At 41.7% G+C, this 18,079-nt stretch overlaps 1 protein-coding gene across 3 annotated transcripts in view; it reads left to right on the forward strand.

The window, feature by feature from the left end:
* tgm2l (transglutaminase 2, like) overlaps positions 1-18,079 on the forward strand; it is a 37,299-nt gene that overhangs the window by 17,559 nt on the left and 1,661 nt on the right. Inside the window, exons 10-14 of one of the 3 annotated variants that reach the window (XM_073069860.1) lie at positions 794-1,060; positions 3,163-3,323; positions 9,200-9,336; positions 12,246-12,415; positions 14,163-16,898. In XM_073069860.1, the coding sequence (XP_072925961.1) occupies positions 794-1,060; positions 3,163-3,323; positions 9,200-9,336; positions 12,246-12,396 (716 nt within the window). In that variant the 3' untranslated portion in view covers positions 12,397-12,415; positions 14,163-16,898. Of the gene's footprint in view, positions 1-793; positions 1,061-3,162; positions 3,324-9,199; positions 9,337-12,245; positions 12,442-12,560; positions 13,285-14,162; positions 16,899-18,079 lie in introns of those variants that run through there. The other 2 variants (XM_073069858.1, XM_073069859.1) reach the window with 2 other exon arrangements.

Raw genomic sequence — 18,079 nt, forward strand, 5'->3', positions numbered from 1 at the left:
GTAGTGAGTTCCATTCACAAATTTCTATCAATTGTATATCTTCTCTCTAAATCTTCTCAAGTGTATCTTTTATACAGACCCAGATTTAGCAACCAGTACGAGTCTTATATTTGTAATTACTGCTTCACTGCCGATCTTCTACAAAGTTAGAAGATTGTGGGAGTAAACTTGAACTAATTGTACTCCTGATCCTATAGAGTTGTATGTCAATTAGGCCAGGTGGTCTGAAGTCCAGGCTCAGATGAAGTAAACACAAGAGATTCTGCAGATGCTGGAAATCCATGGTAACACAGACAAAATGCTGGAGGAATTCAGCAGGGCAGGCGGCAGAGGAATAAGCCGTCACTGTTTCAGGCCGAGACCCTTCCTCAGGACTGGAAGGGAAGAGGGAAGTTTCCTGAATAAGGAGGTGGGGATAAGGGGAAGGAGTACAAGCCAGAAGGTGGTAGTTGAAGCCAGGTGGGTGGGAGGGTGATAGTAAGAAAGAAACTGGGAGGTGATAGGTGGAAAAGGCAAAGAGCTGGAGAAGAAAGAATCTGATAGGAGAGGAGAGTAGACCATGGGAGAAAGGCAAGGTGGAAGGACACCAGGGAGAGGTAATAGGCAGATGAGGAGAAGAGATGAGTGGGGAAATGAAAAAGAGGGAAGGTGGAGAAGAAAATTACTGGAAGTTGGATAGATCAATGTTCATGCCATTTCCAGGGTTTTAATATCACTGCTTCCGGAGCTGTTTGAGAATGCAGTTATCAAAACCCAACTTCGAACGGTGTTGATAATATCTTCCACTTCACAGGTTCCAAAAAGGAACGGGAAATCTACAATAAAGCAGGAAAGAAAATCCAACCCGCTGAGGCCGAGCACCAAGACTTAAAAGTCACCATCAAACACGTTTATGCAGTTCTTGGAAGCGATTTCAGTGTCTATTTTGATATTGCTAATATCAGCTTTACAGACAAGGACATCGATATGATTCTGTCTGCAAGTGCTATAACTTATTCAGGGGCCATTTTAAAGCAATTCAGCAGGAGGTCGGTTAAATTCGTATTAAAAGCTGCCTCAGGTAATTACACACAAGTAGCAATTCTACAGTGATTGATTACACTTGCTTTTCTTAATGGTGTCATGCAGTGGTCTCTCAACCTGTCCTCCTACAAGGTTAGAAGGCATGGATTTGGTGAAATTTGAATGTGTCAGGGAGATATTGAGTGGTGCTCAACGAGTACTCAGCCAGAGAAATGGAGGAATTGGATTGATGATGTTCTGAATCTATTATTGTTGCCCTATGAGAGATGTTGCGATTATTTCTAGTTTGACGCTGAATCATACTACTCTGATATAATTGGTGTTCATTGGGCCCAACTATATGGGTAGAATATAGTACTTCATTGGTGAAGATCTGACTGATTGCATATGAAAGATAATAACATTGTTGAATGATAATTGCAAAACACACATTGGGATCACCAGAATTCCCAACACACACTGGGATCATCAAAATTCCCAAAATGCACTGGGGTGACCAGAATTCCCAGCCCAATATAAGTGAAGATAGATTTTATTTTTAAAACTTTCCAAAATCAAGATTTGAAAATTTCCTTGTTTGTGTGGCTGAGTATCACATGAGATGCACATTGATTTAAGAAAATATAGATTTATCTTTTTTTTTGGTTGAAACAGACATAGATTCATGGTTGTACAGCATGGAAAAAGGCCCCTCAACCCATACTTGTCAATGCTGACAAAGGTGTATCTTCATTTAATCTCATTTCCCAACACATCAGCCTAATCTCTATAGACCCTTGTCATCCACATACCTGTCCACATACTACTTAAATGTACCTAACATACCTGCCTTAACCACTTCCTCTGCCAGCTGGCTTGATAAATCTACCAGCTGCTGTGTAAAAAAAATTGCCACTCAGCTCCTTATTAAACCTTTCACCTCTAAGCTTAAAGCTATGCATGCGCTCTAGTTTTCGATTCCCCAACCCTGGAAAAAAGACAGCTCACTCTGCCTATGTCCCTCATGATTTTATATACCTCTGTGAGATCACCCCATGGTGTCCTGTGCTCCATAGAGTAAAGGCTCGGCCTTATCTGACTTCTCTCAATAACAGAGTCCCTCGAGTCCTGGTAACATCCTTTTAAATCTTTTTTTTACACTCTTTCTCATTTAAATATATTTTTCCTACAACAGGGTGACCAAAACCAAACACAATGTTCCAAGTGCAGCTTCATCAACATCTTGTCAGCAGCATAACCTCCCAACTTCAATGTTCACTGCCATAACTGATGAAGACCGGTGTGGATAAAGCTTTCTTCACTCTGATTTACAACTATCTCAGCAAGGGCTCTTGCAGTTTCTTCTTTAGCTTCCCCTAGTGTTCTTGCATATACCTCATCAGAACCTGGAGATGTGTCGGAACACATGCAGCAGCTCATCCACTCCCAACATATCCTCATTAACGTTACCAGATTCCCAAGTCTTCACTTGCTAAAAGCAGAAGGGAGAAATGATCAATGAGAACTTTCCCCATCTCCTGCAGCCTCAGACAAAGAGTTTCTTCTTGTTCTTGAGGGTCCTATATTCTCCCTAGTCACTCTTTTTCCTTAATATACAGTACTTTAAAAAAAAATCACTGAGGATTCTTCTTACTTTTCTCTGCCATAGCCATCTCATACTCCTTTTTCTCCCAAGATTATATGAGTTCATCACATAATCAGGAGAGCTTGGTATAAAAAATGTGAAATTTCTCTAAAACCATTGGCCAGCAAAGTCTTCTGTGGACTGTTCTCTTCTTGTGACCCGATCTATACCAATTGTTTGGTAAGCTCTCAGAAATGATCGATAAGTATTACAAGAGACTCGATGAGAAGCCTAACCATACAAATAAAACAATGAGCTGTGCAAATCTAATCAGATCTCCACAGTAGAGTGAGAAGATGGCAGTATTACTAGGTTGCTTTCCACCACGTCTTGCCTACTAAATTTTAAATGGGGCACCAACGCATCATTATCCCCTTTCAGCATGCTTTGAGACCTTATAGCATGGGACAACTATATTTTCACTTACTTTTCACTTTTATTTGTATTCCAGCTTTTGCTGTGCCCACATTTAAAGTCATGTGTTATGGTTTAACAAAAGTTGTTGCTTTTATTAGAGAAAAAAGAACTTCTGAGACTGAGATATGAGGATTATGGTGAACACATCACTGAGCACAATTTAATTCGATTGACTGCCATGCTTGTAACTGAGAATATGTCTGAAGTGAGCCTGAAGGAGAAGGATATTGTTCTGAAAGTGCCTCGGCTTGCTGTGAAGGTAAGAATAAAAGTCAGAAAGGAAACCAACAGGGCAACAAAAGGAACCTTGGGTTTTGAAGTATAATCATAAGACATAGGAGCAGAATTAGGCTTTTTGGTCCATCAAGTCTGCTCTACTATCCCATCATGGCTGATGTATTATCCCTCTCAACCACATCCTTCTGCCTTCTCCCTATAATCTTTGAGGCGAGTACAGGCCCTTAGCCATTAAACGCTCTTCATATATTTCCCTTTTAATTCCCAGAATCATTCTCACCACCTTCCTCTGGACCCTCTCCAATGCCAGCACATCTTTTCTTAGGTAAGGGGCCCAAAACTGCTCATGATAAAACTACTAACGACTGCTGATCAATTGGCTGGAGTATTCACTGGGATCTCTAATCTCTTGCTTCACAGTCTGAGGCACCCATCTGCTTTAAGCAGGCTTCAATTATACCGATTCCTTAGAACTTGGTAACCTGCCTCAATGACTATCATCCAGTAGCAGTTACATCCACCGTGATGCAGTGCTTTGGGAGGATAGTGATGAAACATATCAACTCCTGCCTGGGAAGTGACTTGGATCTGCTCTAATTTACCCACCAACACAACAGGTCCACAGCAGATGCCATTTCACTTCACTCAACCCTGGAACATATGGACAGCAAAGATGTATAAATCAGGATGCATTTTATCAATTATAGCTCAGCATTCAATACTATCATCCCCTCAAAAGTAATCAATAAGCTTCAAGACCTCAGCCTCAATTCCTCCCTGTGCAATTGGGTCCTCGATTTTTTCAATTGGCAACAACATCTCCTCCACGATCTCCATCAGCACGGGTGCTTCACAAGGCTGTGTGCTTAGTCCTCAGCTCTACTTGCTTTACATTAATGACTGTGTGGATAAGCTCAGCTCCAATGCTATATTCAAGTTTGCCAATGACACCACTGTTGGCTGAATCAAAGATGGTGACCAATCAGCATATAGGAGGGAGATCAAAAACCTTGCTGAGTGGTGCCACAACAACAGCCTCTCACTCAATGTCAGCAAGACGGAGAAGCTAATTATGAACTTGAGGAGGAGAAAGCTGGAGGTCCATGAGTCAGTCTTCATCAGAGGATCAGAGATGGAGACTGACAGCAACTTCAAATTCCTCAGTGTTATCATTACATGGGATCCGTCTCGGGTCCAGCACGTAAATGCAATTACTAAGAAATCATGACAAACTTCCTTAGAAGTTTGTGAAGATTCAGCATGACATCTAAAACTTTGACATAGGTGTGTGGTGGAGAGTACGTTGAACGGTTTCATCAGAGCCTGGCATGGAAACAGCTATACCCTTGAATGGAATATCCGACAAAGAGTCATGGAAACAGCCCAGTCCATCACAGGTAGAGGCCTCCCAACTATTGAGCACTGTTGCAGGAAAGCAGCGTCCATCATCAAGGACCCTCACCACCCAGGCCATTCTCTCTTCTCACTGCTGCCTCCCGGAGCCTCAGGATCCACACCGCCAGTTATTACCCCTCAGCCACCAGGCTGTTGAGCCAGTGGGGATAATTACATTCAAATTCACTTGCCCTATCACTGAAATGTTCCCATAACTTATGGCCTCTTCAGCTCATATTCTAGATATTTATCACCTATTTATTTATTTATTTATTTGTTTATCCTCCTTTGTATTTGCACTGTTTGTTGTCTTTTACAAATTGGTTGGTTGTCCATCCTACCGTGTACGGTGTTTCCTTGATACTATTATGTTTCTTGTGTTCCTGTGATTGACTGTGTGTGTTCGCAAGAAAATGAATCCCAGGGTTGTATGTGATGACAAATATTTACTTTGAACTTTGAACCTTGAAGTGCGGTCTGACCAATGCCCCTATAAAACCTCAGCACTGCATCCTTGCTCTTATATTCTAGTCCTCTCAAAATGATTGCTACCATTGCATCTGCCTACATTATCACCGACTCAACCTGCAGGTGAACCTTTAAGGAACCCTGCACAAGCCCCTTTGCAACTGATGTTTGAATTTTCTCTCCATTTAGAAAATAGTTTATGCCTTAATGCTTTCTACCAAAGGCTATGACCATACACTTCGCCACACTACATTCCATCTGCCAGTTCTTTGCCCATTCTCCGGATATGACCAAGTCCTTCTGCAGACTCCCTGCTTCCTGGACACCACCTGCCCCTCTGCCTACCTCTGTGTCATTCACAAACCTGGTCATAAAGCCATCAAATCAAGTCATCCAAAGCATTAACATATAATGTGAAAAGAAGTAACCCCAATACCAACCCCTGTTAATCGTCACTAGTCACCAGCAGCCAACCAGAATACGGCCCATTTATTTCCTCTCTTTGCCCCCTGCCAATCAGCCAATCTTATATCCATGCTAGTATCTTTCCTGTAATACCATGGGCTCTTATCTTGTTAAGCAGCCTCATGTGTGACACTTTGTCAGAGGCCTTCTGAAAATCCAATTAAACAACATCCACTGACTCTCCTTTGTCTTTCCTGCCTGTTATTTCTTCAAAGAATTCCAACTGATTGTTATGCAAGATTTCCCCTTAAGGAAGCTCTGCTGACTATTTTATCATGTGCCTCAAGTATCCAGAAACCTCATCCTTAATAATGGACTCACACATCTTCCCAACCACTGAGGTCAGGCTAAATGGCCTATACCTTCCTTTCTTCTGCCAACCTCCCTTCTTAAAGATTGGAGTGACATTTGCAATTTTCCAGTCCAGAATTATTGCTGGATCTAGTGATTCTTGAAAGATCATTACAAATGTCTCCACAATCTGCTCAGCTGGCTCTTTCAGAGCCCTGAGGTATCGTCCATCTGGCCCAGGGGACTCATCTACCTTCAGACCTTTCAGCTTCCGGAGCACCTTATCCTTAATAATAGCAACTCAATTCTCTTCTACCCCCGACGCTCTTGAATTTCTGGCATTCTGCTTGTGTCTTTCACAGTGAAGGCTGATGCAAAGTAGTTATTACCTTCATCCGCCGTTTCTTTCTCCCCCATTACTACTTCTCTAGTGTCATTTTTGAGTCGTCTGATATCCACTCTCACCTCTCTTTCACTCTTTATGTATTGGTTTTTCTATTGATGTTATATATCTTTATATATTTTTCTCTCCTCATGGCTTTTTCATTGCCTTCTTATGTTTTTTAAAAGCTCCCCAATTCTCTAACATCTTACTAACTTTTGGTATATTATCTGCCCTCTTTTTGTTTTTATGCTGTGACTTCTCTTGTCAGCCATGGTTGCCTCATCTCCCTTTAGAATACTACTTCATCTATCCTGCAGCTTCTGAATTGCTTCCAGAAACTGCTGCTACTGCTGTTCTCCTGTCATCCCTGACAGTGTCCCCCTTCAATCTACTTCGGCCAGCTCTTTTCTCATGCCTCTGTAATTCCCTTTACTTCACTGTAATACTGATACGTTTGCCTGCAGGGTGAATTCTATCATGTTATGAACACTGACTCTGAAGTGTTCCTTTACCTTAAGCTCCCTAATCAAATCTGCTTCATTACACAACCCCGAATCCAAAATTGCATTTCCCCAACTGGGCTCAACTGCAAACTTTTCTAAAAAGCCACCTTGTAGGCACTTTATAAATTCCCTCTCTTGGAATCTAGCGCCAACCTGATTTTCCCAATCTGTCTGCAAATTGAGATTCCCCTTGACTATCATAACATTGCACTTAATGCATGCCTTTTCTACCTCCCATTGCAATTTACATCCCACATCCTGGCGACTGTTTGGAGGCCTGTATATAACTCCCATCAGGATCTTTTTGCAATTTTGGTTTCTTAACTCTACCCACAAGGATTCCACATCTTCTGATCCTATAACACCTCTTTCTAAGATTTTATTTCATTTTTCTATCAACAGAGCTATGCCACCCCTCTGCCTACCTGCTTGTCCTTTTGATACAATGTGTATCCTTGGATGTTAAGCACCCAACTATGAGCTTCTTTCAGCCACGACACTGTGTTGCCCATAACGTCATACCTGCCAATCTCTTAACTCTGCTACAAGATCATCTACCGTATTCCACATATTGCATGCATTCAAATATAACACTTCCAGCCATGGGTTCATCACTCTTCAATTTTTTCCCTCATGTTACACTTAAAGTCATCCCAATTTTGCCCTAATATCTGCCAGCTCTTCCTCACAGTCTCACTACACACAATGCATCAACTTGTATCACAACTGCTCCTTCCTCAGCCCTATCATTCTGGTTCCCAACCCCCTGCCAGATTAATTTAAACTTTCCTTGAACAGCTCTAACAAGCCTGCCTGGATGTTGGTCCCCCTCTGGTTCCGGTGTAACCCATCCTTTTTGTACAGGTTATTCCTTCCCTAGAAGAGATCCCAAAGGTCCAAAAACTGGAAACACTACCCCCTGCACCACTTCTCAACCACTCATTCATCTGTACCGTCAGCCTATTCCTGCCCTGACCAGCATGCGGTACTGGGAGTAATCCAGAGATTACGACCTGGAGGTCCTGCTCTTCATCTGTGGATCCACCGCTGGATCAATGTTTGAATCTTGTGATGGCACATCCTGGTCCAGGATTTGGTGACAGCATCATGCATGCACTCGCACGATTTAGGACTTGTGACACCCTCTCTTATCTGTGTTGCCAGGTTTGTATAAGGAGCTCCTTGATCAGGTAACTCAGTGCTCCAAGTTCCTGGGAAACTGTCCTCATATAAATACAATACCTCAGACAAAAGAAATAGCATCTTCAAGCTTGTCTGAAGAAATTACTCCATTGCAAATCTAAGTTCTTTTTATCTGATCAGGAGTCAGACAGAGATACCGGAACCAGAAGACCCACACTCAATCTCTTGGACTAACTTCTTCCTCTCTGCCATCAGATTTCTGATCAGCGCAAGGACTCATGAACACTCATTCATGATTCCTCTTGTAGCACTATTTATTTTTGTAATTTATTGTCATTTTATGATTCTCCATTGTAATCCTGCTGCAAAACAACTAAATTCATGTCCTATCCGTCAGTCACAATATACCCGATTCTCAATGAGATTCTGAAAGTTTATAAAATCTAAGGTTAATGGATTTAGTTTGAAGTGTGCATGCACGTTTGAAACAAAATGAGTCAAGCCGTATCTCCGGCTGGGTAAGTATTGGGAGTTATTACAAAAAAGACACTCATGATTTCTACAGAACATTATATTATACCTTGGTTTTTGAAAGTCTAAAATCAAGCCCAACACTTAAATTCAGACAAAACAGCTTAAAAACAGAGATTTTCTGATTTTTTTAAACAAATTCAAATTTTAAACAGTGTCCCTGATGTATCTGCCTCTACCACCAACCCCTGTACCCACCACTCTGTGAAAAGTACTGACCTCTGACATCCTCCCTTCACTTTCCTCCAATCTCCTTAAAATTATGCTCCCTGAAGTGAGCTCGGAAAATCCAGTAATGTATTTTTTGGTTAATGTTAACTTTTTAAAAAAATTACTGTGGTGGTTGTCCATCATTCCAGAAGATGACAGGACAGCTGTGTGGGAGAGTTTTTAAAGTGGAAAAGCTATTGCACTGGGCAGTTCCACTCTCTCGACCTTGGAAGTCCATGTACAAAGGAGCGTGCCAAACTGGAGTCGTCCTTCGCGGTGAATGACCGTAATGCCTTCTACCCTTTGCTCTCTACGGAGCTTTGCAGTACTTTCCTCCCAGCTGTTGGATCTCACTGTAGGTCTCAGCTGTTCAGTCCACCAGAACTGGCTTTGTTTTAAATTACCATTTATATATGAAAATCAAAAGTTAATTCATGTTCAATCAAAATGGATTTCTCTCTCTGCATTCTTACACATGTGATAAAGGCTGGTCTTTCCACTCTGTAGGTTGAAGGTGAAGCAATTCTCCACAAGAAGCTGACTGCTCAAATAAAATTTGTAAATCCTCTTCCCATCGCACTAACTAAAGGCGTCTTCAGCATAGAGGGCAGTGGACTCACGGAGCTACAGCAAATTGATTCTCCGTGAGTAAAATCCTCAACGTCTCAGTAAATTAAGGCATGTTACGGAACATGAACATTCAAAACCTAGTTAATTGCTGAAGGAGTTTTTTAAATAACAATTAGTGACAGAAAATAATATATTAATACCCGTTCCTGATATCACTGTCCAAAAAAAAACAAGGTGAATTTTAGGCGTGGCAGTTTTGAGAGTTATTATGTGTCTGAATGCTTGCAGATTACCTATCTTGTGGGTAGATACTAAAGAGCATAGTAGGATTTTCAATGTATCTATTTAATGTCTGCGATTTCAGATACTGATGATTTATCAGTTTACTGTATCTCTGTAAAGTTAGGAGTTCAATGACTCTGTGTGCTAATTAAATGACTCCTGTGGCTCTGGGATTCTCTGTGACTTGTAGGTTAAATAAATCCCTCTGTCTCTGGGACACTGGATGCTAAATGACTCCTTGTGACTTTGGGACATTAAAAGTTAAGCAATTCCCTACAACTCTGAGACTTAGCAGGCTAAGATTCCTTTTGTGTCTGGAGGGTTGTTGAGGTCAACTCATTGAAATGTGCAAAATTCTTTCAGGGTTTCACAGGTCAGCTGTGGATTAATATTTTCCCGGATTTGGGTGTCAATAACCATGAGTCACATTCTCAAAACAAAGGGTCAAACATTCAGGACGTGTGAGGAGAAATTTCCTACTCAAAGGAGAGTGAGGAGGTCGAGTTGATGACTACATTCAAGACAGAAATGGATAGACTCTTTGATCCTGAGGAAAATGAGTGTCAGTACAAGAAACTGGTGCCTGCTGAGATATCTAATTGAATGGAGAAGCAGAAACAGGGGTCCAAATGGGTCAATCCTACTCCTAAACCTAGTGGCTCTAATTCCTGTGGGAAATGCATCTTGAACCATGAATTTGTTTTGCCACTTTATGGGATGTGATTGTTCCTGGTGCTGCAGCATTTGTTTCCGCTCCCCCATGCCCTTGACAAAGTAGTGGTGAGGCCCTTCCTAACCTGCTCGAGGTACTTCCTCTGTGCTGTTAGATGGGAGATTGTTAGGTAGCGATTTCGTCCCAGTTACAGGGGAGGAATGGAGAAATATTCCAAAAGGGATAGCATGGGATCTGGAGGGCAACCCGCAGGTGGCGGTGCCCCTCATACATCTTGGGGGTAAAGGTCACAGGTTTGGAGATACTGTCGGAGTAACCCAGGTGAGTAACTGCAGTTCATTTTGTAGATTGAATACACTGTATACACAATGCCCCAATAGCAGAGGGAATTAATGTTTTACACAAGTCAAATGCTTGGTCCTGGATGATGTTAAACTTTCTAATTGTTGTTGGAGCTGTACTTATGAAAGTGAAGACTGATCCACGATCACGTTCCAGGATAACTTGCTCTTGTAGCCACGGTATTTTGCATAGCAGGGGAATGAAGGGTCCTGGGGAAAAGGCAGGGAGGTGGAACTGAGTCAACAGCAGGTCTGCATGATCTTACTGAGTGGCAGAGCAGACTCAATGGGCCAGATAACCTAATCCTGCTCCTGTTTCTGAAGATGATTTCTTTTATTGATTTAAAGATATAGCACTGTAACAGGCCCTTCCAACTCAATGCAACTGTTAACTATCACTTATCCCCCATGTCTGCAGTTGTGCAGGTCATGTTGGGTGAAGGCATAGACTGAGGCATTTTGAATTGTGTGAGGGACAGTGTGGAGTGGAACTGGGATCCCAGTGGCACCAGCACCCTTTACAGTGAATGCTGGTGACATTCAGATAGGTGGTAACATTTAGCCTGGGCTTTTTTCACAACAAAGTCAGAGTCACACTGTCATTTTCTCTACAAGTTCTTCTTGTCACAATGGACCTTGTACTAGTTCTGAAGGAAGGTCTGCAACAGAGGTAGATTTAGGTGTTAGCAGGACACAGGACAGCTGGGGGTGGGGGGGGGAACTTCACATTATCTCCTAGGAATAAGGCTGCCACCTGTTTACTCTCAGGTCAGGTTCAGTCCACTGCCATTTGCACTCTCATCTGCACAAAAAAATGAAAAAAGGACAAATTATCCTCCAACCCTGTTTATCTGTTGTGTGTCCTTTTACTCTCTGATTGAACTGGTTGTGCTTCCTTCAGTTTCAATTTTGAAAGGCACCAGACAAATGCCAGGATTCACTGGTGTACTGAGACCATTAATACTTCTCAACTAGAACATGGTAGGATTATAGTGACACAAGATTTGGTACTAAAAATAAAATATTCCACATCCATGACAAAAATAAATAGATATAAATCAACACTGGAGCATTTTCATTTCAGCTTGATTATTTCCAACCGTCCAAGTATGACAATTTGTTGTAATGACTTTTTCTGAGTACTTCCATTCAATATTTGTCTTCCCTTTGCAAATATTCCCCTCACTGTTTCTGACCATACATTTTGGAAGGAAAACGGTGTGTTCCCATTATAATGATAATTCTGGGTGTTCCTCCACAGGGCATCTCATGCAAATACCTTTGCAGATCATTGAATTGTTATGACATGTAGAAACCATTGGATCATTGCTGCTCACTGCCAGCATCTTCACCTTTAGCTACCACGTTGCTTCCCCATCAGAGTCTGTCTAAACACTGCATATCTTTATCAGATGCTGGATTTCTTTTAAATCCTAATTACTTAGTTTGCTAAACTTAAATGTTGCCATGGTTCCTTTTGAACTTGTATCTCCAGACTTGTGATCAAAGGCTCTGAATAACAAGTCCCGTACTTTAACCGCGAGCTTATTGATTTCCATGTGAGACCATTTACCCTGATATTTGATTTTAATCTAATGGAGTCAGATAGGAACTAACTAGAAGACACCTGTTTTACATTTTTTATTATTTCTATTTCTTTTTTTCCCCCCACCCCAAATGAATATAGAGTTGCTGTCATTGGCTCAGGTGAAGAAGTTGTGGTGACTGCAACGTTTACACCCTTCAAGACTGGTTTGCGGAAACTTATGGTGGATTTTGACAGCAACAGGCTCTGTGATGCCAAAGGATCCGTCAACATTATTGTCAGAAAGGCTTAGCAAACAAGTAATTTGTCAGGTATCTTACCAACAGCAGAATTGACTAAGAATCTGGATTTAGGGGGGAGGGATTAAGGGGAGGGGGGAAGGGTCACATACTTTTTTTTTTCTACACTTGTAATCATTTAAAAATTCAATTAAATAAAATTTAAAAAAAAAAAAAAAAGAATCTGGATTTGTTATGACAGAATAATTGCTTGTTAGATTTAAGTGCTAATTGGAAGTTTATTTTGTTCAGAAATTAAGCTTTTACACTTCTGCTGTTCCTCAGTGTTCTGGTCTATTGTATTAGGACACCATCACTTAACATGCTCCATGCGTAAAATTATATTTCACCAAGTGAACAAACTACAGTATTAGATTAGATATAAGGCCATTTGTGCTCGAAGAGCTTCCTCTTGACTTTCCGCAGTTAAAATTCAAGATTCAGAATTGGCAGACTGGTGTCGGTGATGCGCTGGGCAGTTTTAGCTACCCGCTGTAGAGCCCTCCTGTCTACTGCTGTGCAGTCTGCGTACCACAAGTTTAGCCTGGGTTAGCATAACTGCTGTACCTTTCAATTGTATCTCACAAGATATGATTTCTGGCACTTTTTTTTCCCCTTTTATACTAATCTATGGCACAACTTTTAGAATTAAAGTCAAAGTAGTTTATTATCATATGCACAAGTACATTGAAAAAAATCACTAAGTGGAGATCAAAAGTACAAAGTGCATTTATTATAAAAGTGTGTATGCAGTATACAACCCTGAAACAAACTCATCTTCCCCACAGACAGTCACGACAGTTCCTGTGTTCCTTTATCTGGACTTGCACCTTTGAGTAACAAATAGCTCCCCGTTCTTACCACCAATATATGCCATCTCACATAGATAGATAGATAGATAGATAGATACTTTATTCATCCCCATGGGGAAATTCAACTTTTTTTCCAATGTCCCATACACTTGTTGTAGCAAAACTAATTACATACAATACTTAACTCAGTAAAAAAATATGATATGCATCTAAATCACCATCTCAAAAAGCATTAATAATAGCTTTTAAAAAGTTCTTAAGTCCTGGCGGTAGAATTGTAAAGCCTAATGGCATTGGGGAGTATTGACCTCTTCATCCTGTCTGAGGAGCATTGCATCGATAGTAACCTGTCACTGAAACTGCTTCTCTGTCTCTGGATGGTGCTATGTAGAGGATGTTCAGAGTTATCCATAATTGACCGTAGCCTACTCAGCGCCCTTCGCTCAGCTACCAATGTTAAACTCTCCAGTACTTTGCCCACGACAGAGCCCGCCTTCCTTACCAGCTTATTAAGACGTGAGGCGTCCCTCTTCTTAATGCTTCCTCCCCAACACGCCACCACAAAGAAGAGGGCGCTCTCCACAACTGACCTATAGAACATCTTCAGCATCTCACTACAGACATTGAATGACGCCAACCTTCTTAGGAAGTACATTCGACTCTGTGCCTTCCTGCACAAGGCATCTGTGTTGGCAGTCCAGTCAAGCTTCTCGTCTAACTGTACTCCCAGATACTTGTAGGTCTTAACCTGCTCCACACATTCTCCATTAATGATCACTGGCTCCATATGTATCTCTGTTCAGCTTTATCTCCCAATTTTCTTCCCACTCTGACAGTTCTTTAATGTCTTTTTTAACTTGTTGCAATGCTCATTAAAAGACAAGTTAAAGTCAAAGTAAGTTTATTGTTAAAGTACAATATGACATAATATCCTACCTTGAGATCTATATCCTTTTATGCATTTACAGAAATATAAAGAAATACAACAAAATTTATGAAAAGCTGTACATAAGCAAAGACTGACAAACAACCAATGAGCAAAAGGAGACAAATAATGGAAATAAAAATAAATAATACTGAGATCATGAGTTGCAGAGTTCTTGAAAGTCAATCCGTAGGTTGTGGTGAGTGAGGTTATCCACACCAGTCAGGAGCCTGATGGTTATAGGGTAATAATGTTCCTGAACCTGGCGGTGTGGGACCCAATGCCTCTGTTCCTCTTGCCTGATAGTAGTAATGAGAAGGGAACATGGCCTGGATGGTGGGGGTTCCTGATAATGGTTGCTGCTTTCTTGTGGCAGCACACCTTGTAAAGAAGCTCAGTGGAGGGGAGGGCTTTGACCCTGATGGACTGGGCTATATCCACCACGTTCTGTATCCATCCCAGCTGAGCACCATCTGCAAATATAGAGACTTTGCTCTTGATCCTAGAGTCATACAACATAGAAGCAGAACACACTGCCCACTGAGTCCATATTAACCACTGAACTCCCATTACTCTCATCCCATTTTTGTTATTCTCCCTGTAATCTTATCGACACCCCGCAGACTCTACCCACTCTTCTGTAAGCTACGGACAACTTACAGGGCTGGCCACAAGTCTTTAGAAAGCCTATGTTGTTAATGTGGTGGGAAGGGCAGTGCTCCTTATACTGCCACACTGATTACCTCAGCTACATGACTATGCATTCTCTGACTTTATCCATCAGGTTACCATGGAATGCCCTACTGAATTTCTTTTGAAAATCACCCTAAATTAAGTGTTCAGCATTGCAGTTGTCTTTGTTATCTTTGTCAGACAAGTCAAACTTCACTTTTTAAAATAAGAACAGAAAATTCTGGAAACACCCAACAGGTCAGGGAGGGAAGGGGGAGGCATATAGAAACGTAGGAACAGCAAAACATAGTAAACCTACGCATAATACAGGCCCTTTGGCCCTCAATGCTGTGCCGAACATGTCCATACCTTAGAAATTACCTAGGTTACTCATAGCCCTCTATTTTTCTAAGCTCCATGTACCTGTCCAGGAGTCTCTTAAAAGACCCTATCGTATCCGCCTCCACCACCGTCACTGGCAGCCCATTCCACGCACTCACCACTCTCTGTGTAAAAAAACCTACCCCTGACATCTCCTCTGTACCTACTCCCAAGCACTTTAAAACTGTGCCCTCTCACGCTAGCCATTTCAGTCCTGGGAACAAGCCTCTGACTATCCACACAATCACTGCTTCTCATCATTTTATACACCTCTATCAGGTCACTTCTCATCCTCTGTCGCTCCAAGGAGAAAAGGCTGAGTTCATGCAACCTATTCTCATGAGATATGCTCCCCAATCCAGGCAACATCCTTGTAAATCTTCTCTGCACCCTCTTTATGGTTTCCACATCCTTCCTGTAGTGAGGCAACCAGAACTGAGCACAGTACTCCAAGTGGGGTCTGGCCAGGGTTCTATATAGCTGCAATATTACCTCTCTCCTCCTAAACTCAATCCCATGATTGATGAAGGCCAATGCACCGTATACCTTCTTAACCACAGAGTCAACCTGCGCAGCAGCTTTGAGTGTCCTATGGACTCAGACCCCAAGATCCCTCTGATTCTCCACACTGCCAAGAGCCTTACCATTAATACTATATTCTGCCATCATATTTGACCTACCAAAATGAACCACCTCACACTTATCTGGGTTGAACTCTGTCTGCCACTTCTCAGCCCCGTTTTGCATCCTATCAATGTACCGCTGTAACCCTGACAGCCCTCCACATTATCCACAGCACCCCCAACCTTTGTGTCATTAGCAAACTTACTAACCCATCCCTCCACTTCCTCATCCAGGTCATTTATAAAAATCACAAAGAGTAAGGATCCCAGAACAGATCCCTGAGGCACTCCACTGGTGACCGACCTCCATGCAGAATATGACCCATCTACAGCCACTCTTTGCCTTCTGTGGTCAAGCCATTTCTGGATCCACAAAGCAAAGTCCCCTTGGATCCCATGCCTCCTTACTTTCTCAATAAACCTTGCATGGGGTACCTTATCAAATACCTTGCTGAAATCCATATACACTACATGTACTGCTCTATCTCCATTAATGTGTTTAGTCACAGGCTCAAAAAATTGAATTAGGCTCGTAAAACACAACCTGCCTTTGACAAAGCCATGCTGACTATTCCAAATCATATGATGCCTCTCCAAATGTTCATAAATCCTGCCTCTCAGGGTCTTCTCCATCAACTTACCAGCCACTGAAGTAAGACTCACTGGTCTATAATTTCCTTTCTCCCTTTCTTGAATACAGGACTTCCTTTCTCGAATATCTGGAGAAGTTGTTGGAAATTGCAAAACTCCTTACTTTTTGAAATCCATGCTATTTGTTATTATGGTTTTTTTTTGTTTTTAAATGCTCCTCTTTTCTTTCCTTTATCAGGGATTGCATTTTATTGCTGCTGCACCAATCTTACATACTGAGCTATAATTCCATGTGTATGTTTTATCCAGCTTTTTAAATAGACACAAGGTTTGAGATAATCCACAAACCTTCTGGTGGTAATACCATACAAGTACCACTTCATCACTTCCATTTTTACATCATCAAGTTTTCTAACTACATAATACTTGCAAAGTTATATCCCAGTCCTGATCTTTCTGTCGTCAGCCCTCAGCACCTCAGCGATCTCTCCCCATGCCATGTTTCTCCCAAACCGTGATTACCTCCAGATTTCCTGTTTTACTTCAGATGCTGTGTGCATGGTGGTACACAGTTTAACTATTTTTGTAGAAATTCCTCCCCCTTTATGCTTAGCCATCTTTTTCACACTTGGGTACTCTTTAACTCTTCTTGCTCCCTAGCTGTTGAGATAAGATCAAAAGACATAGGAGCAGAATTAGGCCATTTGGCCCATCAAGTCTGCTCTGCCATTCAATCATGACTGGTTTAGTTTCGCTCTCAACCCCATTCTCCAGTCTTATCCTTGTAAATTTGATGTCCTTACTAATCAAGAACCTATCTACCTTTGCTTTAAATATACCCAATGACTTGGCCTCCATAGCTATCTGTTGTAATGAATTCCACAGATTCACTCCTCTCTGGCTGGAGAAATTCCTCCTCATCTCAACTCTAAAGGGTCATCCTTTTGCTGTGTGGCTGTGCCATCTGGTCCCAGACTCTCCATCTAGGCCTTTCCATATTTGGCAGTTTTCAATGAGATCCCTGCTTCATTCTTCTAAACTCCAGTGAGTACAGGCCCAGAGCCATCAAACATTCCTCATGCATGAACCCTCTCATTCCTGTAAACCTCTTTAGACCCTTTCCAATGCCAACACATCATTTCTTAGATATAGGGCCTGAAACTGCTCACAAAGCTCCAAATGTGGTCTGATCAATGTCCCAGAGTTGCATCATTGCTTTTACATTCTAGTCATCTGGGTCACTCCATACGTAATTCATTGCCTTGCTCTCTTCTCATTTTTGGTTTAGATTTAGTCTTCCATTCTTCCCTTTAAGAGAATAATGCATTTGCCACCTCCCCGTTTACTGTCTCTACAAGGACACAGATGGAATCCCAGTAGAGCAAAAGCCCAATCCTTTATCATAACACAGGAGCCCGTGGCCCTCGGAAAAGAACCACTCTTTCCCAAGTCATCCCTTTACCCATTCTTTAATTCTCCTGATCAGTCTCCTCCATATCTGTATCTTGCACACAGTTCAGACAGAAATCAAATGGTATTCACCTTTGGGATCCTTGCTGCTTAAATTTGCATGAAAATTCTGATAAGCTTGCAGTCCTCCTGCCCTCTTCTACCAGTTTTGTTTCCAAGTTCCTCTCCAGATGCTCTAAGGTATCTCTGATCCTGGCACTGAATAGTTGACACGTGCAATGGG

Source organism: Hemitrygon akajei, chromosome 17 (assembly GCF_048418815.1).
Source record: "Hemitrygon akajei chromosome 17, sHemAka1.3, whole genome shotgun sequence".
In the NCBI taxonomy this organism is placed as follows: domain Eukaryota; kingdom Metazoa; phylum Chordata; class Chondrichthyes; order Myliobatiformes; family Dasyatidae; genus Hemitrygon; species Hemitrygon akajei.